The sequence below is a fragment of the Salvia hispanica genome, chromosome 4 (assembly GCF_023119035.1).
Source record: "Salvia hispanica cultivar TCC Black 2014 chromosome 4, UniMelb_Shisp_WGS_1.0, whole genome shotgun sequence".
Taxonomy (NCBI): domain Eukaryota; kingdom Viridiplantae; phylum Streptophyta; class Magnoliopsida; order Lamiales; family Lamiaceae; genus Salvia; species Salvia hispanica.
In genome coordinates, this window is record NC_062968.1 from 27,067,810 (window position 1) to 27,094,322 (window position 26,513).

The 26,513-nt window shown below is 34.2% G+C and overlaps 2 protein-coding genes across 2 annotated transcripts; both read right to left on the reverse strand.

Annotated features, from left to right (window-relative positions):
- Nucleotides 1-15,179: 15,179 nt before the first annotated feature.
- Nucleotides 15,180-16,850, reverse strand: LOC125222186 (cytochrome P450 94A2-like). The gene has a single exon (XM_048124676.1). The coding sequence runs from the start codon at nucleotides 16,806-16,808 to the stop codon at nucleotides 15,291-15,293; it is 1,518 nt and encodes a 505-aa protein (XP_047980633.1). The 5' UTR covers nucleotides 16,809-16,850; the 3' UTR covers nucleotides 15,180-15,290.
- A 3,796-nt stretch (nucleotides 16,851-20,646) lies between these two features.
- On the reverse strand, nucleotides 20,647-25,045 carry LOC125222185 (probable myosin-binding protein 4). Its single transcript, XM_048124675.1, has 4 exons — nucleotides 24,920-25,045; nucleotides 23,260-24,489; nucleotides 21,984-23,143; nucleotides 20,647-21,099 (listed from the first exon to the last, which is right to left on the reverse strand). The coding sequence occupies exons 2-3, from the start codon at nucleotides 24,395-24,397 to the stop codon at nucleotides 22,350-22,352; spliced, it is 1,932 nt and encodes a 643-aa protein (XP_047980632.1). The 5' UTR covers nucleotides 24,398-24,489; nucleotides 24,920-25,045; the 3' UTR covers nucleotides 20,647-21,099; nucleotides 21,984-22,349.
- Between the last annotated feature and the right edge of the window lie 1,468 nt (nucleotides 25,046-26,513).

Here is a 26,513-nt window from a genome sequence, read left to right on the forward strand (position 1 = left end):
TCAATTTAAATTATTTTTTTAAACAACACATCTCAAATAAAAGATAATTTTATAAGGATTCCAACGAGATCCTACATGCATATGTTTGAAGTCCAAATTTAAATAAAAGTCTTGAATTTTCATATTTTCGAAGAAGCAGTTTTATGTCAATACAACTTACATAATACGGAGAACATCAATATAATGCTTGTATAATATCAATATGAAATTGTGTTGACATTGTTATGCCTTTGTGTTGATACATTATATTGACATTGTGTTCCTAAACCCTAAATTTGATAGTTGCTATTATCTTTTTAATAATAAAAATTAAAAAACGAAATTACACATAGCAACTTATATACCACGAGATTTCTAAAATTCTATAATTTTAAATTAATTATAGTTAGCAATTAGATTGATCACATCTATAACAGTGTTTGAGTTGTGATTACATCAAATTTATATATTAAAGAAGATACTCCACCAAGTATTTGAACAAAACAAGATAGTATTGGAGAGTCGTAGACCAACACATTACATTACATCATGATATCCAACACTTAATTCAACAAAAGTTTACGATAGAAAATGATGAATTTTGTATATAAGTAGTTTAACTTAACTAACCTTGGGAGCACTAACAACGATTCCAGCATAGTTGACCCAAACCCTAACACGGTTGCAACTAAAATCATCATTGTCAAACCATGATACGGGTGCAACTGTAATAATCTCCGCATCTACATCCGGATTCTCCATCTGAACCGTGTCCGCTGCGTCCTCGCCTTTCTCCCCCAACAACTCTGGTCATGAAGTCTTCCCTATAATATGGACTACACATTATGTAACATCCCGAATTTCCGAACCCTAATTTTAGAGCCCTAGAATTTATTATTGATGACGTGGAGTCGTGAATGCATTTATTGCATGTGATGCTATGGCCGAGTTGAGTCTAGGGTTTGCGTTGAAAGTTTGAAAAGTCAAACTTATTGATTTTGTGATGTGGCATGTGATTTATTAATTTATGAAGTGAATTATTTGTTAAGGGTGAGTGAGAATATTAGAGAAAAATTTCCATAAATACTAGCCACCTAATTGTTGAAATTTTCGAACCCTAGACCCCTTGGAGAGGGAATTCCATTTTTCCGGATTTAATTTAATTCTTGGGATATTTATCCAAATTAAATCCAAGACCCAATTATTTCCTTATTTTTTTTAAAGAGGAAAAATCGAGCCCCCTTGTGCCTTAGTGATTTTCGAAAATCACCTATTGTGGGAAGGAAAGAATTATTTTATTTTAGTTAATCCCTTATTTGATTTCCTTCCATACCTAGAATTTAAATATTCTACCAAATTTTTCCATACCTCAAGAGATCTTGCCTTATCTTATTCTAGTTAATATTAAAGATCCATGCCTTATTTAAAAGGGCATAGGGAACGCCTATTCCAATCTCTAGTTGGGAGAATTCTTATTTTTATTTTGCTCCGTAATATTTTATTTTACTCTGTGAAATATACCAAAACAAAATCTTGGCTAATTAAAAAGCCTAATTTTCGAAACCTACATGCCTTGGAACCCTAGAGCTTATTTTTGGTATTTCTTCTTCCCTACTCCATAATATTGATTATTTAATTGTGGAGAATAAAATCTTACCAAATATTCTAAAGATCTTTTTGAGCTCTATAAATAAGAGGAACTCCTAAACCTAGCCATCAAATTTTCGCCCCCCACCCTAAGTACACACCCCCTCCCTCTTCTCCTTACTCTCTCAATTTTCTTCAACTTTTCTTCAATAATCCTTCAACATTTGAGAAGAATTTGAAGTTTGATCTAAGAATCTTGAAGAACCAAGTCTAATACTTAATTCCTACCGATCGTTTTTCTCATAAGGTATTTTATATTCATCTTCTTCGACTCCTCTTCTTTCTAACCGATTAATCGGTCTTCTTGAACCCTCATGCATCTTGGTTGAGTGAAAGTGGGATAAAGGGAATATGGGAATATGTTACATATGTGTGTAGCGTGTGTGTGTGTGCGTGTCGTGTGTGTGTGTGTTGTGTAGTGTGTGTTCGATGGCTAAATATTCTTGTGTGACATATGTCGATGTTAGATCCAGATTGGGGATGCGAATGGAACTTGTGTGATAAACATGATCTTGATTGATTAGTAATGATAAGATAATTATGGGAAAAGGGAAAAGTTTTGAGACATGCATGAGTAAGAGTAGTGTTGAACCTAATTTGTGATATGTGCCTATGTGATTAAAAGGTGAAACTTTGGTTGCGAAGCCGGATAACGGAAAAGCGAAACTACTTGAAATCTAAGCAGTCGAGGTGGGTTTTACTCTAAAAACTCTCTTTTATTTTTGTCAAAAATATTGATTGGTGTTATAAGGGTGGTTTAACTGTTATGCCATGCCTATGTCTGTTTTTGTTGTGATATTGTGCGCCCGATGCCTAGTTTGTGAGTTCGCTCCATTGGGCTATAGGGCTATGGTTATGTTAAACGAATTCGGGTCTGAGTACGGGCCGCAAACCCTACCAGGCTGTGTACACGAGGGGATCGGGAGCCGTCCTTGCTAGTCGGCCGGTCTCGTGGGCGAAAAGTGTGGCCACACTTTCGTCGCACCATGGAAAGATTGTGATTGTGGAAATTGATGAGAAAACGGGGAGTTATTTTGACTGGCCAGTCTATTTGAAAATATATTTTGTGATACTCGTGATATTCTCTTATAACTGCTTAAAACTCGAGTTCACTTGGTAAGGGTGGCATAACTTATAAAACGTTTTGGCAATGAGCCCACTGAGTATTTCAAAATACTCAGCCCTGCATGTGTTTTCCTTATGTGCAGGTTGAACGATGACGAGCGGTGGTGGGTGTTGGGCATGATAACTAATTAAGATGGATATTTTGAACTCCAAGCGTAGTTGTGTCCTCATACATAGCTGCTCTTTCTCTTGGTCGTCTTCCGCTGAGTTTTGATTCACTGTAGGATTTGTTTTTGGATATTTGCATCTTTTCTTCGGTTTGAGGCCTTAGACTTTTCTTGTGATTTTATCTTAAATATTATGTCGTACTCTAGAGAATTTGATCGTTATTTTGTGATACCCCTTTCTCTTTCTTATTCAAGCTTCTAGGTTAAGTTGTTGTTTTAAATGCTCTGATAGTTCTTTTAAACTCTTGGTCAAAACTCTTTAAATGAAACCCTAGCCTATGTTGAATTCTTTAAGTCCGTTTGGTAGCAGTCGCCGCATTTATTGTACCCTAGGAAAGCGGGCTGTTACACATTAATTAATACTCCCTCCGTCCCAGATAATTCGTCCCAATTTTTCATTTCGGTCCGTCCCACATAATTTGTCTCATTTCACTTTTACCATTTTTGGTAGTGGACCTCATATTCCCCTAACTCATTCTTACTCACATTTTATTACTCCCTCCGTCCCTAATAATTCGTCACCTTTTGATCTGGTATGGGTTTTAAGAAATGTAATAGAAAGTGAGTTGAAAAAGTTGGTGGCATGTGGGTCCTACTTTTTATATATTAGTTTTATAATAAAATGTGAGTGTAAAAGAGTTAGTGGAATGTATGGTCCACTACAAAAAATGGTAAAAGTGAAATGTGATAAATTTTTAGAGACGGACGAAAAATGAAATAGGTGACAAATTTTCAGGGACGGAGTGAATATAAAACTAATATAAAGGTAGGACTTACATTCTACTCCCTCCGTCCCATAAAAGTTGAGTTGTATTCCTTTTTAGTCCGTCCTAACAAAGTTGAGTCATTTCCTTTTTTAACAAAAGACAAAACATCTAATCACTCTTACTTTATTCCATCATTTACTTTACTCTCTCTTATCTTTCCTACTTTTTTCATCTCTCTTATTTATTTAATATAAATTCTTAATCTCCGTGCCCAAAAGTTTTGTCTCAACTTTTATGGGACGGAGGGAATACTAATTTTTTCCAACCCACTTTTCAATATAATTCTTGAAACTCGTGCCTACTCAAAGTGACCCAGATTATCCGGGACGGAAGGAGTATATACATAACATATGGTTCATGATTGTATATCCGGAAAGAGATGGAGAGAGATGTGGTTCTTGCCTGCGAGTGCTGGGCATCTTGACATAGCTACTACGAATTGATTGATTGATTTAGATCCGAGTGGATTGAGATGATTCATGATTGTATAATACCACCATATTTATATTAGTTGACTATTTTCTATTAATTGATTCGATGTTCTATCATATTTTTATAATTAGCAACCTTCGTGTAAAATAAAATAATGCAATACGTTATCTTTTTCTTTCTAGAAGGAAATTAAAAGAAATTCCCTATATATATTATAGAATTAATTAAAATGCATCAATATGAAACTAAAATTTATTGCCAACCGTTTTTCTTCGATAAAATCAAAGATTCAAATCATTTAAAATACGGCTATTATAAGCAGTACAAACTCTAGAACAGATACAGAACAAATTATTGCACGTGCAACCTTCACGTTATAGAAAAAATTAATGCAACCTTCTTGACTTTAGCTTATTTTAAGAAATATAGAGACATAAAAATAACATTAAAAATAAGTTGAGGACTGCACTGCGCTTTGATAATATGACTACCCAATCAATGAGCTATTAACATCTGGTAATATAATTAATCGATCAAATAGAAAATAATTTTATGAATTTTTAGATACTAAATATTAAATCATGACTATTTGAAAATCTCATAATTAATTAAGAACCAAGAATTCTTTTTCTTTCGTATATTTTCTTCTACCTTGATTTATTTCATATAAAACAATTTTTTTTAATCAAAAGGCTCAACCGAAAAAACGGTAAGCGTGACCAAAACAACTCAGTTCAAAGCAATAGAAACCTAATGTCACCGCAAAACTTATAATTAACCAAAAAATTTCTTAATCTCTTATATTCAAAAGAAACGCTTCAACTATATTGGGACGAATTAAGTATAAAAATTGCATCATTTTTGATGTAGGAGGTTATTAATTTCATATTCATGAGCTCGGATGCCATTTAATTACATGAATCATACTAACAAATTTATGGATTCCTAAAAAATTATTCTATCTATTAGTCTATGAAACTAATAACCTCCTACATTAAAAATGAATCATACTAACAAATTTATGGATTCCTACAAATTTATTCTATCTATTAATCTATTACTCATATCCGATCTAATATGAGCTCGGATGCCATTTAATTACATGAATCATACTAACAAATTTATGGATTCCTAAAAATTTATTCTATCTATTAATCTATTACTCATATCCCATCTAATAACGATTCAAGTTAAATGTATTTGGAATATGATAATGGGCTTTTTTGGGGGCTTATAGAAAAATATGAAATTAAAATTACGGGCAAAATAAATTACTAAAATTAACGATGGTTTGAATTCGTCAGTAACATTTCTGACGGACATGTCTATCAATAATGGTGATGGTAAGTTCGTCGGTGAAATGCAGACGGACCAGTAATACGTTGGTAAATGTACTGCCATTATGAATTCCTTCCTTTTAGAGGGTAAAGAAAAGTTAATAAAGTTATTATATCTATATTTGTGAAGCCTAAAACACCATCTTTACACACACAAGATATAACTAAGTATTTTCACAAAATAAGATAGTGCTACAAATTATTCAATGGAAATTCCTTCAAATATATTATCCCTACCAAACTTTATATCATAACCATCCCTTTATTCGACATAACTTTATAATATAAAGGATAAATATGGTTACACACTTTAAAAGCTATACAAGTACTCGTAACTTAACCAACGGTGGGAGCACGAACGACGCGTCCGTGATTGTTGACCCAAACCCAGACACGGTCGCAGCGGAAATCCCTAGTGACAGGAGTTCCATCTTTTAGAACTATCGCATTCACGTTCCTATTCTCCTTCTCAACAACCGCCGCCGCGTCATCTCCGTCCTTCCCCACCAACTCCGGCCACGAAGTCTTCCCTATTCATACAATCATAATAACACTTTATAATACTATAGAGTAGTAGTAATATGTAATGAAAACATATGTAAAGATAAGGTGGTTCTTGCCTGGACAGCTTGACATGATCTTCTATATGTATCGATTGACTGATTTCAAATTCAAGAAGTGGATATTTGATTATCCTAATTTGGCATTATATTTATAGGGGGAGAAAGAGAGAAATTGGACGTCATGAAGTTTGAAAAAATGAGCCGATTTTGTTGAATGATGAATAATTTGGCCTAACTCTATCTTTTAATTGTCGGTGATTTCAATCCTTTTTTTTTCTCTTCTTTGAAATTAATGCAACCCTCAATTTTCTAAAAATAAATTAATGTAACCTTCTTAATTTACTTTTGATTATCTACTATCACGTGTTAATAGTCGTGTTAACAAGTGTTAACTCTATGTTTATAGTATAATAATAATAATAATAATAATAATAATAATAATAATAATAATAATAATAATTGTGTCAACCTTGTCGATTTATGGTGACACACCAACCTTATCATATGAGAACATGTTTAAACGAGAACTCTTCTTATTGTACTAATATGAGAATCATTTTTAGTTCTTACACTGCAATTAATTATGATACATACATTTTTAATTTTTTGGCTAAATGAATGCAGATTTGGGTTCAAAGCCTACAAATAACACAAATGTAAGAATAAAAATCTTGTGAATGCAGATTAGGTGTGAATTAAAATAAAATCTTGTGATTGTAAGAATATATACACACTTGCATTGGATATTAGTAGTATACTGTAATACCCCTTCCGTTCCACCATAGTTGAGTTATTTTTCTATTTTAAAAAGTTTCATCATAGTTGAGTTATTTTCATTTATGATAATAATAATAATAATTAACATAGTTTATCTTTCCTACTTTATTTTTCTTTTACTTTATTCTCTCTTTTTTATTATCTCTCTTATTTTATTATATATTCATTTAATATAATAAATATTTTTTATAATCTACGTGTTGATAAAAAAGAGGGAGTGCTAAGAGCATCCACAATGGCGGCTAGCGCACCGGCTAGCCGATTCGCGTCGCTAGCCGGTCGGCTAGCCGAACCATTGGAATCGGTCAGCGCCTTTTCGGCGAGAAAATAGGCGAGCGCACGCTGATTTGCGAGCGCTCGCCGATGCGCTGACCGCCATTGCAGGCTCGCGATCGGCGAGCGATCAGCCAGCGTAATTTTTTATTTTTATTTTTTGAAAATTTTTGAAACACTATATATACGCGATTTTAGTTTCATTTTCATTTGCACCACTTGTTTTAACGAGTTTTCTCTCTCTCTAAATTTTTGTACAAGAGCAATATCGAGCGATGGACAATAACAACGAGTTCAGTCCGGCGACGAGCGGATCTCAGACTCCGGCGATGAGGAGTAGAGAGAGGCGGGGCTCGTGTTTGGAAGCCCGGTTTTTTTTTTAAGTATGTACTTTTCTTTTATCTATGTACCTTTTTTTATTTAAATGAAATGAATGAATTTTTCCGTATATGTCTCGTAAATTTAATTCCGTAATTTATCGTAAATTTAATTCCGTAAATGTAGTTGTTTTTGAATTATTTTTATTGTGGCTAGCCTGTGGCTGGCCTTAGGCTAGCCTATTTGATTAAAATGATGATGTGGCTGGTGGAGTTTTAGTGCTGATGACGTGGCAGGGAGAAAAAGTGGCTGACCTATTGCCATTGTGGATGCTCTAATACTATAAACTAACTGTGAAATGTGTGTTTAGGCAATGTAATTGGGCCGGCCCACAAGATAAGTTTGCTGGAATTGTGTAACTGGGCCGGCCCATATCTAGCTAAGATCCAATTTCACACCGCAAAGTTGCGAATATCAACGAGAAATTCATACTCCTACAAAGTTTTTAAAAAACTCAACCGTGCCCCATCAAAGTTGCAATAAAACTAGTATAATAGGAGTATAAAATTATCTTATACTAATACTATTTCTCAAATCAAAACAATCAATTTTCACTCACAAAGATACAACAAACTATTTAAACAAGAGAGAATACATAGTTTCCACATTTTCGATAATCAGAAGAAAATCTGTCACCCCAGCAGTCACTATTAAGCGGTAGGAGACTGATCAAATGTCGTGCTCCATTACTTTATTCAGCGCGTGTAGATAGGATACTACATTGAAATTATAGGTGCTACTACGATTTACTTAGAAGTGCCAAAAAACTTTGACTTAATTCTTAGAAATGAAATCGATGATACATATTTGGAATTTATAAATATAGAGTCAAAATTATGGTTTGAAATTGTGGCATTATATTTTGACTTTTGAGTTTGTTCGGCATTATATTTGAATTTTGATTTTGTTTGGCCTTAATTACTCTATCTCTTATTTGGCAATATTTCAATCCTTGCTCAATTACTTTCAACAGTGTGGGCCAACCCCCAATTAGCAGGCTCCCATCAATTAATCAGTATAAAGTGAACAATCATAATTTCAAGAATTGGCCAATTCTAACGTAGTGAACACGCCTTTATTAGATATACCAAGAAATGGGCTTGATTACGTGGGAATACTCGTGTTCACTTTATATGATTAAATACCAACAAGCCCTATGCTAGCATTGGCGGATCCAGCTGGGAGCAAGGGGCACGAGTGTACCCCAAATAATTCTCCCCTTACTATATATTTGAGACAAATTTCACAATTAGTGTTCGTAGCCTAGCGATAGTTAAGCCAATTCTCACAAAATAGATCCGAGTTCGATTCCTCCTCATCATGGATTCATGGTGCGTATTTTGTTTCTATTATTCTTCCTCCTCATCACGTGGGTTTCCATATTTTGTCTCTATTATTCTATTAAGGTTTTAAGTAGTCTTTCTAATTTTATTTCTTTTTTTTATTCTATTTTATGCAAATTTTAGGTAGCTTTTAAATATTACTTCTTTTTTAATATTTTTTTTTCGATAGTACTTAGGTAGCTAGCTCCTCCTCATCACGTGTGTTTGCATATTTTAGTTTCTATTATTCTATTTAGGTTTTACGTAGTTTTTTTTAATGTTATTTCTTTTTTATTATTCTATTTTATGCAGATTTTAGTTAATGTTTTAATATCTGGCGTGAATTCAAAATATTCAATTTTCCGACAGTTTTTTAGATATTTGATAGTTTGCAAATTTTTATGATTATGTGATGATAAACTTGAACATTATTTTTCATTTATATTATTTTTAATATTATTTAATACTATAGAACTGTATTTTTTTCTATATAATTCGCACCCTCAATTCAAAAAGTCTGGATCCGCCACTGCCTATAAGCCTGCACGCACATCAGTCAAATTCAACATTCGTAAACCCGAAACTTCGAAGCATAATAGAACTACTACAAGTGGGGAATAAGAGAAAGATGTATACAAATGCAGTCCCAATTCAACAAACACACCTTTATGTGAAATCTCCAGTGTGTATTTGTTCCCACTTTGTAGGGCCAAAAGTATGAAATTTTTCAAAGAATGCGCCGAATTTTCGATTAGGAACCGTCAAAAAAATGACTATTTCGTCGACATTTTGTTATGAACCTGTTTTTAAAAAAAGTGAATATTTTATACCAAATTCGTATTTTGGTCATATGTTTAGAATCAAAATTAATCTTTAGTCTTTTCATTTATATCCATGTTGGTTCAGAAGAAAAGGATTCTTCTACAAAATATTTTGCCACAAATAATTTGAAACAATAATGTCTGAAACCAGACAATTTGGGATAAGATTTAATGGCAACTGCAACTAATTTAATCAATGTATATTGTTTAATTTTTTACTCAATGTAAATATATTGTTTAATTTTTATAATAAGAGGGTTAATTAGTTGTCAAATCGATTTTAATCCCAATAAGTTATCGTGGCTTGTTTTTACTTCATATTTGCATTTTTTTTACTTTTTATTGCACCAGATTTTTCAGATGTTTAGGCCAAAGAGAAAGCTTATTGCTTATCCAATATATATGTATAGAAATTCTATTTATCATATAATCTCATATTCAAGTTATAATTACATGTGATTCGAAAGTGAGTGTTTGAGTTGAGATTGAACTTATATTTAATACCCTTATTTGCATCAAATTTAACAGAATTATTAATTGAAGCCAAAAACATCAAATTTACAAAAAAAAAGTATTTTAACAAAACAAGACGGTAACAATTTATTTATTGGACATTCCGTCAAAATATAAAGACCAGCATTTCAACCACACTTTTTAACAGAAAAAGATGAATTTCATAGATAAATACTTTTAACTTAACCAATGGTGGGAATACGACTGACTATTCCAAGTGGTGTACCATCATCGACCAAAATCCGGACACGGTTGCATCGAATTCTGTAGAAACGGAAGATCCATCTACTTCAATGACCGCATCCACTCCCGGATTTTCGATCTCAATAGTCACTGCCGCGACTTGGCCTAATACCCCCACCAACTCCGGCCATGAACTCTTCCCTATAAAATTGCGTGGTAAAACTTTATATCATAGCATATATATATATACACATATGTAATGTGGGGTGCGTTAAAAATGTCAACACATATTTGTGTTGACATTTTAATAAACTGTGTTGACATTTAAATATCAATGTCAACATAATATATTAAAATATCTTCTTAAATTTATGTTGACATTTCAGTATCATTGTGTTGATACTTTTAATATATTGCATTGATGAATTAACAAGTAAACAACTTAAGAAAAGTCAACAACGGATCACACTCATGTGTAATGAAAAGAAATGAATACAGAAGATGTGGTTCTTGCCTGAACATCCTGCCATAGTATCTACTAACAAATTGATTGATGGTTGATGATTGATGGTTGATGATTGTAGATTGGCACCATATTTATATAAAAATGTTCCCATGTATTTGACTAATTTTATTATTTTCTATTAATTGATTCGGTGTTAAATCCTTTTCTAATTATACTTTTATAATTTGTGCAACCTATCGTGTAAAATAAAATAATCACCCGCGCGCTTATGTAGTTGACTAATTTTACTTATTTTGTATTAATTAATTCGGTGTTAAATCCTTTTCTAATTATACTTTTATAATTTGTGCAACCTGCGTGTAAAATAATATAATCATCCGCTTTAAAAATCTCGTAATTAAGATTAAGAGCCACGTTATCTTTTTCCTCCAGAAGGAAGTAAGACTATATTATTAATTATATCCATTAAAAGAAATCCACATGCTCAAGTAAATGAATTACATATTAAGTGGAGTATTTGTTAATGATTAATTAGAGAGAATTTAGTACTAGTATTTTGCAACTATAGATTATTAACCTCTTATTAGAATGTAATTAGTTAAAATGCATCAATATGAAACTAAAATTTATTAATCCGCTATCGTGCCAAACATTATCAATTGTGCCAACCGTTTTTCTTCGATAAAATGATTGACTCGAATCATTTAAAAAACGACGTGTAAAGGAGTACAAAGTCTAGAACAAATCCAAACAAATTTAAAAAATAAAGAGATTTGTTAGTATTTGACATCTCTCAATTTTAGTTTTTACAATAAGAGATTTGTTAGTATTTGCCATCTCTCTTATATATCGTAGTATTAATTAGGAGATTTAACTATTAGTTGCATATTCATGAACTCGGATGCCATTTACATGAAAAAAACTTATCCTTTCAATTATCTATTATTTCTCTTGTAATCTCGATTAAGTAATGTTTTAGAGTGGTTTGAGTTTAAGACTGAGAGAGAGAGTTTATACTTTGGTTAGGTTGAGTTTAATATACTGATTGATTATGGGCCTTATGTGGGATGATAGAAAAAAATACTCGTTGCGTCCACGATTATACAAGTCCACATTTCACATAAGTTTTAAGAAATAAGTTTTAAGAAATGTAGATGAAAGTTGATGGAAAAAGATTAGTGGGAGATAAGTCTCACTTTTATAGTAGAATGTGAGTTAAATAAAATTAATGGATGCGAGATTTATTACCAAAAATAAAAAATAAATGAGACATTATTGGTGGACCGACAAAATAGCAAAATAAGACATTTATTGGTGGTTGCTAACAGTGCGATCAATAAATTTTCTTACAGCCATTTACGTTGATAATGTGTCGGTAATAATTGTTTGACGACTTGCTGTCACGAAGGAGTTGGCAGTTAGAAAAGTAATGGACGAAGATGTGTAACAGTTAAAATAGTTATGGATGAAGAGTGTGGCAGCAGTTGGAATAGTATATATGTGTATTCATGTAATGTATTTGATCACTTTCTGCAAAATATTAATAAATTATTCATATCTTCTCATATCAGAAACTCTTCGATCCTTTCCTAGTATTTATGTTTATATTTTAGCATGGCTGTAGCCACCAGCCTTGTCTTAAATCCATGAATTCTTTCAATAATTTCGTTAGTAAATCTATTGATGGACTAAACCGTTATCCGCGTTGATAAATTATAGACTAACAAATCTGTCGGTAATTTGTCAAATTTACGTAGAAATTGTTTTTTTAGTGAATTCCGTCTTTTTTTAAACGTAAAAGTTATTTAATCTTCATTTGAAGCAAAAACACTAAATATACACGCCAAAGATCTTATTACTAGTATTTTCACAAAATAAGATAGATAGTATTAGTAAAGCTTATTTAATAGAAAAAAAAAGACCTTGTAATTTATTACCACCACACTTTACATGTAATGTAACCACTCCTTTATTTAGCATAACTTTGTAATAAAAAGGATAAATATGGTTACAATTTATAACTTTATATCATTTTTATAAAACGGGTGTGGTAAAGTCAATAAGATTCCTAATGGTGGATGGAGGGAGTATGATATATGAATTAAAATAAAATCTTGTATATATACACACTTGCATTGAATATTAGTATACTATAAATACTCATTCCGTTCCACCATAATTGAGTTATTTTTCTATTTTGGAAAGTTGCATCATAGTTGAGTTATTTTCATATATAGTAGTAATAATTCACACAATTTCCTATTTTATTTTTTCTTTAACTTTTTTCTCTCTTTTTTATTCTCTCTTTTATTTTATTATATCTTCAATTTATATAATAAACATTTTTTTATAATCTATGTGAATGTTTGTTTTGGCAATGTAACCGGGCCGGCCCACATCAAGCTAAGATATGTTTGCTGGAATTTTGTAACCGGGCCGGCCCATATCTAGCTAAGATCGGAACTTTTAACTTTAACTCACTATTTATTGTAGTCTTAAGTCTGGATATAATATTAAGCTCGTAATTCCCCCACCCCCGCAAAAGTTGCGAATATTAAACGAGAAATTCATACTAAAAAAGTTTTAAAAAACTCAACCATGTCCCATCAAAGTTGCAATGAAACTAGTAGGAGTATAAAATTCTCTTATACTCTAACTAATACTATTTCTCAAATCAAAACAATCAATTTTCATTCACATAAATAGATAACAAACTATACTATTAAACAAGAGAGGATACATAGTTTCCACCACATTTTTCTTTACTATTTCCTAAAGTATCCCCTTGTTGATAACCAGAGGACAAATCCCTCACCCCAACAGTCACTACTAAACGGTAGAAGACTGATCAAATGCCGTGGTCCATTCTCCACTACTTTATTCAACGCGTGTAGATAGATACTACATTGAAATCATAGATACTACTAATATTTAGAAGTACCAAAAAACTTTGAATTTATTCATAGAAATGAAATCAATGATACATATTTGGAATTAATTATAAATATATAGTCAAAATTATGGTTTGAAATTGTGGCATTATACTTTGACTTTTGAGTTTGTTTGGCATTATATTGCTCTATCTCTTATTTGGACCCCTATCTATTGCATAGAACTTAATTAGCGTTAGGTTTTCTATATGACTGTAGGTTCGGTAAGTGGTTTCAATCTCTTTCTTTTTCCCTTTTTATTATTTTATTTTATTTTTCGAATCTTGCTTCCCATAATTTTCTTCAAATTTAATATTAGGAGTATATAATAATCAATTGGTAGAACATTGAAAAATGGGAGGATTGAATATCATAATTTGATGTACACTCGTGCTAAGATTAAAAATACTTCCACTAAATCAAGACAAGACATAATTAATGATCAATTAAATCCCCATGTCATTGAACGAAAATGACTGTCGTACACTCGTAGTACTTAATTAATTAATTAATCAAGACAAACTTAATCCAACATATCCAGCCACTTCTAATCCTACTAATAGAAAGAAGAAATCTAAAGCAATTTTCTAGAGTCTTGATCGCTTTCAACTTAAATCTCTTATAATCTTCATGCCATTTTCTATATGTGGTAATGTATTCATAACAAATTTCATAAGTGAAATGTCATGTTATATAGAAGGTTGACCTCTTTTTGCACGTCGAGTTCGAGATTGAAATCGAGATCGCTGGAAACCATTTGTTACTTCCACTAAATCAAGACAAGACATAATTAATGATCAATTAAATCCCCATGTCATTGAACGAAAATGACTGTCGTACACTCGTAGTACTTAATTAATTAATTAATCAAGACAAACTTAATCCAACATATCCAGCCACTTCTAATCCTACTAATAGAAAGAAGAAATCTAAAGCAATTTTCTAGAGTCTTGATCGCTTTCAACTTAAATCTCTTATAATCTTCATGCCATTTTCTATATGTGGTAATGTATTCATAACAAATTTCATAAGTGAAATGTCATGTTATATAGAAGGTTGACCTCTTTTTGCACGTCGAGTTCGAGATTGAAATCGAGATCGCTGGAAACCATTTGTAACAAAAAAATTAGAAAAATTAAGATGATCATACGATTTAGAATAAAATTGAAAGTGAATGTGTATGTTTTCATAGATAAATTTTGGGGGAACAAAAAAAATTACACGTATCCCCTCACGAACCCTCTCACCCCACCCCCACCCCCGCCCGTACCCGTCTGATGCGGTATAACATGTTGCAATGCACGGTCTGGATGCACTAGACCGCTCGACAAGTGCGGCCTCCAACGTCTACACCGATATCGGTCGCGCCCCCACCCGTTAACCAATGCTCTAAGTGACTAACCCTAGTAATAGAAATCTTATATCTTTACTATATTCTATTTTTCTCCATAATATAATGCAATCATAATAAATTTGATAAGTCAAGAGTGCCACGTTACTCAACAGAATCACACACATATCTATATATAGATTGTCACACACTTGCTACAAATTCATACTAAGCTTCAATGATTGAAAAGTTGTTGGAATCATTAATTCCCATAATAATATCAAGACCTAACCCTATCTCTTACCCTCACCATAAACCCCCCTTTCATCTTCGACGTAAAATCCGACACATACACCGGCGAAAACCCTTCCTCCGCCGGCACCACCGTGAACCGCCGCAGAATCCCGGCCACCACCCGCTTCATCTGCAGATACGCCATATCCTTCCCCAAGCAAATCCTCGGCCCCGCCTGAAACACCGGATACGTGTACGGATCCCGGCCCACGAACCTCCACCGCCCCTCCCCCTCCGCCTCCTCCAGCCACCGCCGCGGCCGGAACTCCGCCCAATCCGCCCCCCACACCTCCTCCACCCTCCCCATCGCGTACGGATGGTAGCTTATCCTCGTCCCCTTCCTCACTGCCGTTCCATCCGGCAAAACGTCGTCGTTCAGCGCCGATTTCGTGCTCACCGGCACCGGCGGGTACAGCCTCATCGCCTCCGATATCGCCGCGTGCGTGTAGACCATGCTCTTAACCTCATCATACGCGCCGCTGATGTCAGAGTCCTTCACCTGATTAATCTCACGGAGGATCTCCGCCTCCACCTCCGGGTGGCTCGACAGCAGCCAGAAGAACCACGTCAGCGCAGCTGACGTGGTATCTCTCCCGGCGAGGATGAAGCAGATCACGACGTCGACCACGAATTCCTCGTCGGATTGACCAGATCTGAGAAAGCTAGAGAGCAAATCCTCCGATTCAAGCGTCGATAGCTCTGATTCCTTCTCCCTCATGATTTTCTTCGCGAATTCACGAACCTCATCGATTTTCCCCCTTAGCTGCTTCTCCTTCCCCAAACCTAGGGCGCGATTGATCTTCCAGAGGAAAGGAATGTTGGAATTGAACCTCTCGCTGATCAAATTGAGCGCGGAATCGAACACCACCGCGAATTCAACCTCCGGCAACGACGGCAGCAGATACGCCGGATCGTATCCGAACGCGATCCGGCAGATATTGTCAAACGCGAATCTCTGGAGAACATCCTGCAGATCTAGGGCGGCGGCGCTGGAAACTGCGCCGCGGAGGACCGGAACCAAGCGATCGGATAATTCCTGATCGACGACGGTCTCGACGAATCGGCGGAGAGATTTGGTGTTGAATTGGTGGCTGGAGAGCTGGCGCTGGAACTTCCAATTGTCGGCGTCGGCGTTGAAGATGCCGTCGCCGAGGAAGTCGCGGAGGGTGGAGCGGAAGGCGGCGCCCTTGGGGTAGTTGTAGAAGTGGTTTTTGAGGAGGTGCTGGACGTTGGCGGCGTTGGCGGTGAAGAGCTGGCGGTAGCCGAGGGGGCGGTGGAGGGTGAAGGTGAGCGTCGGAGTGGAGAGGATCATGTCGGAGATCCACTGCACGCGCCGCTGCTTGTTCCGCCAGATGGTGAGGATGGAGCCGAGGAGGGGGTAGGCCGGGGCGGTGGCGGTGGAGTGGTGGCTAGGGTTTTTGAGGAGGAAGAGAATGAGGAGAGGGAAAAGGAGGGAAATGGAGAAGAAGATGAAGTAGCCTAGTGCTGAGGATTGGAGATCCATTGTTTTGAATATTGCATGTGAATGTTTTGGGATTACTCTATATTTATAGTAGTGAACCATGCTACAATTCTACTCACATTTCTGCATGTTTATTTACATCCACATTTTGGTTAAATTCTCATAAATTAACTTTTGGGTGAATCTCATAGCTTTTATAATTAATTACCTAATTAAATCACAACTTTTATATAGTAGTATTTCTCAATTGTGTTATAGGGAATATAATCAAATGCAAACTCTATATATTGTACAAATTCCAAAGTCCAAACTATGATATGAACAGTTAGAAAATGTCAACAGATGACAAAATAACATTAACAGAAAATATCAACACAGTGACAACGGTTGACATTGTATTAAAATTGTGTTGACATTTTATTGACATTGTGTGTTGTCGTTGTATTGAAAAATTTGGAGTTTGTACAATATATAGAGTTTGTAGTTTATCACTACCCTGTCTTATATAGTTAAAATTTTGATGAAATGTGTGGTGATTTTTGTATTTTTCATCATCAATCTTCATCAATTACAAATAATGATCATTTGAAACCTACCATTATACTATGGAACAATGCTAAATTTATTTAGAAGTTATCCAAAATTATGATTAAATGACAAATTTCACCAAAAATTTAATTGTGTGGGACAAATGAGAAATATACAAAAGGGAGTATTTAATTAGCTAGTAATATATGGAGTACTACTATAACTTGTATTCCTAATGTGATATAGGCAGTACTATGTATTGACATTAATTCACTCCCTACTATTATCATGGACACTACAAATGCATACTATTATTGCAATAAAAAATTATTTCCTCCGTCCCAGATAATTCGTCTCACTTTGACCGGGTGATTTTAAGAAATATAATGAAAAGTTAGTTGAAAAGGTTCGTGGGATGTGGGTTCTACTTTTATATATTAGTTTTATAATAAAATGTGAGTATGAATGAGTTAGTGGAGTATGAAATCCACTACCAAAAATGGTAAAAAAAGTGAAATAAGACAAATTATATGGAATGAACCGAAATGAAAAAAAGGGAAAAATTATCAGGGGAGGGAGTACAAATTTGAAAATTCTTTTGAAGACATGTCGACATTAGTTTCCGTGATCGATCGTAACTGCGGCTGCTCTCCGCCGTAAAGATGAAGGCACGTTTATTAGCATCAACAATTTGTCTCAACAAAACAAGAACAAGTCAAACCTTTTACATTTGTTTGTGTCGTATATTTATTTCTTTATAAAATATTCAGTTCTCCATTTTTGTTTTACTCAGTGTAACTGTGTGAATACTAATTTCTCATAAATTTGCCGTCGCAATATATGAAAAATGAGGCGTGTCTCACTGTCACAACACATTTGTTCATTTAAAAAATATACTGTAGTGAAAAATGAGACATGTATCACTATCTATAACAATATAAATATTCATAGTATAAGATAAATCATGCATGCAATTAATTATTGGTCGGGGGCTTGAAATATTTGATCATCTACTGTAGCTCTATTTAATGTGACAACTGACCACTCCATATATATCTAGATTGTTGACTTCTGAAGTTCTATCAATTTACTGTCTATATTTATTTTTATAAAACTTTTTTTATAGCTACGTTAGGTTAAAAGATAACGAGTATCAATTTTAAGATGATCTCTAAAAAAAATAATATTATCAAGAAAAACTTAAATATAGTAGTAATATCAATTTTAAGATTTGAGTTTTAATAACAAAAATTAGTACTCCCTCCGTGCGTCCAAAAATGGCAAAATGTGTCAGGTTTGGCGGATGTGAAGGGAGTATTAAATTCGGTATTTAGAGTTTGAGTCAATTACACGGTGTATCAACTGTGTTCCAATCCTCTGGGGTTGAGGTTAAGTTTTGTCTTAGCCAGTCATTCTTTGTAAGCGACAATAGTCGCACCGTATCTATCTTCCTTCAATTGCAATGATCTTTTCACTATCTGACCACACGAGTTTCGTTTTATGAATCTGTTCATTGAAAGGTTATTTGACCCCACCACTTCAAAAATGTGTATTGTGCATGAATTCATAATTCTTGATTGGGCGGTTACACCAAATTTGTGGTACATTTTGTCCCAAAAAGGCAAAAACATCATGCACCTACCCCTCTTAAATCATTTAATGCAAAAAAGAATTAAATTGATAAAAAAAATATCGTACTCCATATAATGCATTTCAAACTATATTAGTATATAAAGAACTAAACAATTCATCTAAACTAGTAAATTTGAACCATAGACCATAAATATATACAAGTGAAGTAGAACTATAACATTCACTTTTTTCAAATATATCAAGTTGGTGTATTTCAAATCACCACATGTGTTCAAAGTGGGTGGTCCTATCCTATATGTAGTATGTTGTTTTCATACTTTTACAAGTTCAATATATTTAACTTTGTAAAAATAGAAATAGAATTGAACTTTTTTTCTGTCGGTAAATCGATTTTTTTTGGATGTGCTCTATTTGATTGATACAACTATGATATATATAAACAAAATCACAGACCAATCGTCCAAATTAAATTTAATTGGAAGGTAGTTTGCTTTAGTTTAAACGTGCCCTTATTCTACTTTACCAGTCAATAAATGTTATGCTTTAGCACAAATTGCTAGGGGTGAGAATACGGGTATCCGTGGATATCCGACCCGAAAAAATCAGGTACCCAAACCCGCAAATCATTGAAATATCTATCCAAAACCCGTCCCGATATATTTTCGGGTACTCCAATATCCGCCCGGGTATCCATACCCGACGTATCGGGTACCCAAATACCCGACTCTTTACAAGTGTTATTAACTATTAAAAAAATTAAAATTTTATATATTAAAATAAATATAGAAATATTTAAATTGACTAATATCTTTAATGTTTCATTTATTTTAAAGTATACGATTATATTTTTGGGGATTGGTTATGCAATATGTAAGTAAAATAATAAAAGTTACGCATTTAATATAACTGTAGAAGCAACCAATAATATAATTCAAAAGTCAAAATAATTAAATAAAATATAAAAACCACATGAGTTGGTTGCGCAATAAGTAAAAGCATTAAACAACTAAGCAAAATATAGAAGCATTCATTGCTAAACGCCTAAACCTAATTTAAAAAATGCGTTTAAATAATAAATTGGATATTCGGGTAATACCCGATACCCATTCGGGTTATCCAATATCCGAATTATCTCAAATTTCAATATCCAATCTCATACCCAATCCCATAAAATTGGATATTGGGTATCCAAAACCCTGCGGGTATCGGGTCGGGTACGGGTAAATCCAATACCCGATATCCGTATTCCCACCCCTACAAATTGCGATGAATTTGTCATGTTAATATACCAATTTTAATTGGATTATATTATTTAGGGGGAAGGATGCTTACAAAATTGGAGGTCACACATTAAAATAATTTAATTTGGGACTTTGCTATAGGAATTTGAAGTCCAGTATAAATAAAATCTCACAAGTGACAAAAATTCTAGTATATTTTTTGCGTTCATAATAGCAAATTTATAATATTCATAACGATTCAAAATATTTTATCCGGACATGAATAAATACACAAATTCTATTTTTGTAATAACTCGGTCTATATATATATCATTATAGATTTAATAAAAATATAGCATCCTACGAAACCAGATAAGTATTAAACTTCTGTGTGTTTCCACTGAAAAATTTATCTCATAGAGACAAAACAGATATTCATCATTTATTAAGCAGTTATCTGTCTTATCCTCTCAAAAAAAAAAAACAATTTTGAAAAATTAAGTTAATGCAATAAAGCAGTATTTGATTCAGTGTAGAACTTGAAACAAGCAACAACATTTCAGAGCATAAAATAGACTCATGGTGAGCAATCTGCATCTTGCACTAAGCCGTTTACGGCCTTGCAAGCAAGCTCATACGGTCGTATCCACAGTTTGCACAGTCAACTACGCACTACAAGATTGTCAAATGTATAGAATCAACCAAAACTGTAAATGAATTTAAACGAGAATGAACACCTCTGCAGTCGAATCTCCAACTAAAAGGAAAAAATAGAAGTTTATATCGATTATACATGTTCCACTCCACAAGCACCATTTCTTGATCTTTTGGTAAAAGATTAAGCCGCATCCATTGTTAGGAAGACACGTAACGAACAGAACATCTTGATCATTTGTTTTGGCCCCTCCCCCTCGATTGTGACAGATGATGAGAAATGGCTCTGTGTGAGCCAAAGAAGATCCCTTCCAGTCATTAATTTTGAAACTTTCTGGCTGCAAAACAGCATGATACATGTACGCAATTATTGTACGGATATGTATTCCAGTCAAAACCACAAGTTTAATCCGACGAAACAAATGCAGTTACATGTCTATATCGTGAAACTAGATATGATCATAGTGGTTGTGGATGGATAATCTTGAACTAAAAATTATCACCATTTAGAAGGATCTCCTCATAAGTAAAAGAAGAGATGTTGCAAGTCTATCTTCAGTTCAGACTGCTCTTCTTAAAGTGCTACTGCTTTCATGTATGCATTTTAGGAGAATAGCCGCAGAAGTAACACCGGTTTAAATAGTGAAAGGCTTTTCTTTGATATCTTAAATCCAAATTCTAGGAATTTAATGATTATATTAGTCATTCATTTCATGCTTCAGGTACAACTATGCCACTAATTTGTTTTAAAATGAATGATCATGATTTGTAATCTTAATCTCAATGAATGTTCTCAAAATGGATTACAGAGAAAACACTATGGGACTACCAATTCTTTTGTACTCCCTCCGTCCCACTTAAAATGCAACATTTGGGAAATGGCACAAGGTTTTATGTAGTGTTGTTTTGTGAGTTAATGATGAGAGAGTAAAGTAAGAGAGATGAAAAAGTAGAGATAGAGTTGTTTCTATTTTAGGAAACGTTTCATTTTTAATGGGACAACCAAAAAAGGAAAACGTTTCATTTTTAATGAGACAGAGGGAGTATATAATATAGACTATCTATCACTACATGATCTCAATCATTAGAACAAAAAACTAATCAAATGATTACCTATGTTTATAGAGGTATGAAGCTAACATTTGAGTCAAGCCTAAATTTTTTTGAAGTAGTATAGGAGTAAGGATTTGTACATAAACTTGGCAAGTATAGTAGCACTTACATTGTTGTAGGCAGATGAAAATCTGGCTGGATGGTCATCGCCTTTAGAGCTCGACATCAATTTTCTCTGTCATGAGTTGGGACTTGGGAGTGAACTCTTCTTAAGCAGATACAGAAACAACTTTTTACACAACAGAACTATTCTCTTCATTCTGCTGATCTAAATTTATCTTGTTGGTGAGTTAAATTCAAGATTGTCAACCTCTACTTATTCTTTCTAGAACTTGGACCATGAGGCATTTCATTTAAGTTTCTATGAAAATGAGCTTGATGGAGGTCCTCCAACTCCTTCAAACATTGCCAGAGTACATATTTCATCTTCAAAGCTTGATGCTGAGCCACTCGTAGGTTTACAGTTGCCATAGGGTCACAGGATTTTATCAGCTTTGGAGTCACTAGACGCCCCAGGACTCGTTTCTTGTATATCATCTTCATCTGGCTCGTCAAGGTAGTTATTTCTGTAAGCATCTAGCTCATATTCCAGGTCTTGCAATTCCCTCTCCCTTTCAGAAAGAAGATCATTAGCCTTTTCCAGTGCCTGAGTATCATATGCCGCTTGCTCCTCCATCATCCGTAGGTAATGCGACGCCTCCATACGTAATGCTGCTTTCTCCTCCTGCAATCTTGTAATCATAGCCATTGCTTCTTCTGCTGCAATAGCAGCAGCATTTCTTTCTTCGTCTAATTCCTTGTACAAAGAATTCAGGCAGTTGTGATCATGCTCAATCTGTCGTCTTAGTTGCTGAAGAATACTTTCACCCTCGATGTCATTCACAGCGATTTCATCCACAGATACATAGGAGTCATTATTCTCTGATGAGGCTGGATACGGAAGTATCTTAGAATGAGGATCTCCTCCTATTTTAAATTCATCATGCTTATGATGAGCTCTATGACTGCCTTCTTCTTGAAACGAGCCCAATTCAGAAGTAGATACCGCAGCCAAATCTTCAATTTTAGCAGAACCACGGGTGTCAGTTGGCTCAAAAGCACTCCTTGATGATAGTTGTAGAGTTTCGTCACCACGAACCAAAGTATCCATCTGATGCTTATCATTTATCGTAGACAAACGAGTACCATCCGAATAAGTTCCTACAGTAGCTTTTACATGACTGGCCTCTGATGGTTCTCCATTCTCACTGGTTTCCCCAGCATATTCTACTGCAAAGGAAGTAAACGAGTCAGCTTATGATAACCAAAAATACTGAAGATTGTGAATGATTGTAATGCACCTATTGGAAAAGGAGAGGGGCGTAGAAGGAAGAAGAAGAGATTACCTTTTTCTGGTCGTGTGTCATTGGATAATGGAGCAACATTGCATACAGAAATAACCTCAGGTGGTACAGAGATGGCTCGTCGGTGAGGGAGAGAAACACTGGATCCAGATGTCTCTGCTGAAGAACCAACAGCACCCCCACGTGGTGAGAAACTGTCGCATAAAGAAATTAGCTTCCGCGTCAAAGATGAACCGCGTTTATAATAACACTCTTCTTCCTGATCGAGAACAGAAAAATGATTTGTGTTGGCATCCGATGAAAAAGTATCATCATTCTTGTGGTCGCTAGTTTTAATCATACTAGGCGGATCAAGAGCTAGAGATTTAACATTAAAACCCTGACCCCTCTGGCTGTCTAGAGCATCACTGTCAGACGGTGGTTCGTGCAGTCTTTGTTCGATATCATGCTCTAGGATGACGGGCGTGTTAGCAACAGAATCATTGTTCACATCATCATCATCTTCTGAATGTGCAAATTCAGACTCAGAATCAGAGGACAGACTCAGCTTTGTATATGCTACAGTAGACTTTATATCAACACCAACACTTTTTTCCTGAGCTGGTTCATCTGTCACCACCGATCCAGCAATCTTTTCTCTAAGCCTCTTTAAGCTATCGCTGTGACTGAAATGAGTTGAAATTGGGGAATGTGGCAGAGGGGACCCAATGTTAGTAGTCCTAGAAGCCCCGAAACCAAGGGGGTCAAGCTGTAGCAATCTTCCAGTGTTAGATTTTGCCTTAACCGTAATGTTGCAGCAGGAACATGCCATGTTTTCAAGGGAACTCGATTTTTTCTGCTTAGCAATCGATGAGTGACACTCTTCACACATGCTATGAACATCAGCAAATCTACAATGGACAGAACAGGACACTAGTGAAGATATCTCTTCTCTGTGGGCAATACACAATAAGCTCCAACACAATGAATGCTTCTTCTTCCCCAAACCATGATCAAGTCTAGAGCATAAAAGACACGGCGTTTCCAGTTCACAATAGCGCGCGAATTTTAGAAGCAGATACCAAAATGCTGCATCGAGAAACAGCATGAACATCAAGAACCATTCAGATGCAGCGGACGACAAGACACTCATAAATCCAATGGTCTTCCTCTTCCTCAAAAACGAAACTCCAGCAGCCATGGCAACAAAATGACCTCCAGGTTCACCAAATATTAGCAGCTAATCGAATCCCACGGCCAACACTTTTCTCCCTACCATTACCTGTAATCAATCTATCCAATGAACACATCAGTGTAAAGAAGATCAAAAACAGCAGACTCATCATCAATTCCAAACAAATGCCTAATCATGAAATCCTCACACAATTTCACAAAAACAAAATACTACAAAAATACATGAATTTTTCCACAATCACCTTCGCATTCAAATTGACAAAGCAAACAACAATCTCAGCCGAAAAAAACAGAGGCGGCATCATAAAAGGAACCCTAGATGAATCAGCAATGCACCAATCTCCAATTAATAAATAAACACACCTTCAATCGGAACAATCTAGAAATCATTCATACAGAATCAAAACTAAATGAATTCAGAAATTGCAGAAATTAATCATCAATGCCATTCCATCAACATAAAATAAATTTGCTCTAAAATTACGCAAAATTGGAAAAAGGAGAAATGCGGATAAGGATGAAAAGTTACCGGATCGAAGGCGAGAGAAAAGCAGGAGAAAGAAGGTACGCAGATGATTATGAATCATGATCGGCATTTCACCAGCCATGAAAAGGAAATGGAGAGCATCATTGCGGTGGAAAATTACAGTGGGGTCCTCCGCCAACTTCCATCAACCGTTGCAACCAACTGATTTTCGGATTTCTTCAATATATTTCTGGAATTAAAATTTCGTTGTTTTCACTGTTTTTTGTTTTGAACAATTAAGTTGGAGGAGTTTTTAATTAAGAGGATTCTTTTTCCAGATATTAATGATTATATCAATTTGATTCTAATAATTACGTGAATAAATCCGACTAATCTAGACGTGGGAGCACGTGTTATAATCATTATGACCATTTTCGCCATAAAATGCCCATCACTATCTTTTTCTTTCACATTTAAAATTTTTAAATTTTAGTCAAATTTTTGTTGTTTCTAAGACTCAGATATTAAATTATGAAAGTTTATTTTTTATTAATTATTTCAATTGCATATAAAATACTCCATCTTTCTTTGTAAAATTAAAAACTACATAGTTTTAATAAAATAAAATAAAAATGTAGAATTAAAGAAAAATATGTAATTGAGATAATTGAGAAAAAATTACTTCGTTTTGAACTTGTATCAACAGAACATATTTTGTACATAGATAAGATAATTGAGAAAAAAAAATGAAAGATATGATTAATATTCGAATTTCAAACTTTGTGGTATTGATTAATATTTTACTAAACTTTACTATTATTTAAGTAATTACTAATTCTTATTCGAGATCATCTTAGACTTGTAGTTATATATTAGGGTCGAAGTTTTCGTAACCTATCAATTTACAATTTTATTAATTCATCGTCTTAAGATTACAAATAATTACACATTAGTTCCCTACACTAAACTTTATTTCCAACACCTAACTATCCGTCCATTCACTTTTATTCATATTTGTGTTCAATAATCGCAATGATTAATATTTTAGATAAAAAATTCCAATCATTAACAGTATTATATATAATAATTTAATTATGTAAAGAATAATATTCACACATAGATTTATGTAAAATCAATTACTAATTTGCAATGAGTAATATGCCAAATTCGGAAACAAAGTTTAGAGAATCATTCTGCATATTTGCAGATGTATTTAAGTGATGAATTGGTCTTGTAGATTGGCATGTGCATCATCAATTAATAACATTGAATTTGTTTAAATACCGCAGCTACTCTCATTAAAATCCACTAATTTCGACGTGAATATCACATCCCAATTAATAAACTGTCTTAAATATTCGTTTCATTTTTTTGGATTATATAATTGAGTTTTCATCCCATTTTTCTTTGACTTATTAGTAATATATACCCAAATTCATAACAAAGTTAATATTATTGAATTTTGTCCTCCTAATATGGACTCTTTTATCTAGATTTCGATATGCTACGATTACTTGTATTTTCCCTTTCTTCTCTATTTCCTCAAAGTGTATTCGAATTTTTTTCTCAAATTATCAAATTCTGCACTTCGCTAAAACTTAGATTAATTTGCAGATAAAGTGCGAATTTTTGTCATCGTTCTGACCAATTGAACAAC

Coding starts and splice junctions, on each gene's coding strand:
- LOC125222185 (XM_048124675.1), bottom strand. CDS start 24,397: ATGGCTGCTGGAGTTTCGTTTTTGAGGAAGAGGAAGACCATTGGATTT. Junction 23,144..23,259: donor TGACACACGACCAGAAAAAG/GTAATCTCTTCT, acceptor CTTCCTTTGCAG/TAGAATATGCTGGGGAAACC.
- LOC125222186 (XM_048124676.1), bottom strand. CDS start 16,808: ATGGATCTCCAATCCTCAGCACTAGGCTACTTCATCTTCTTCTCCATT.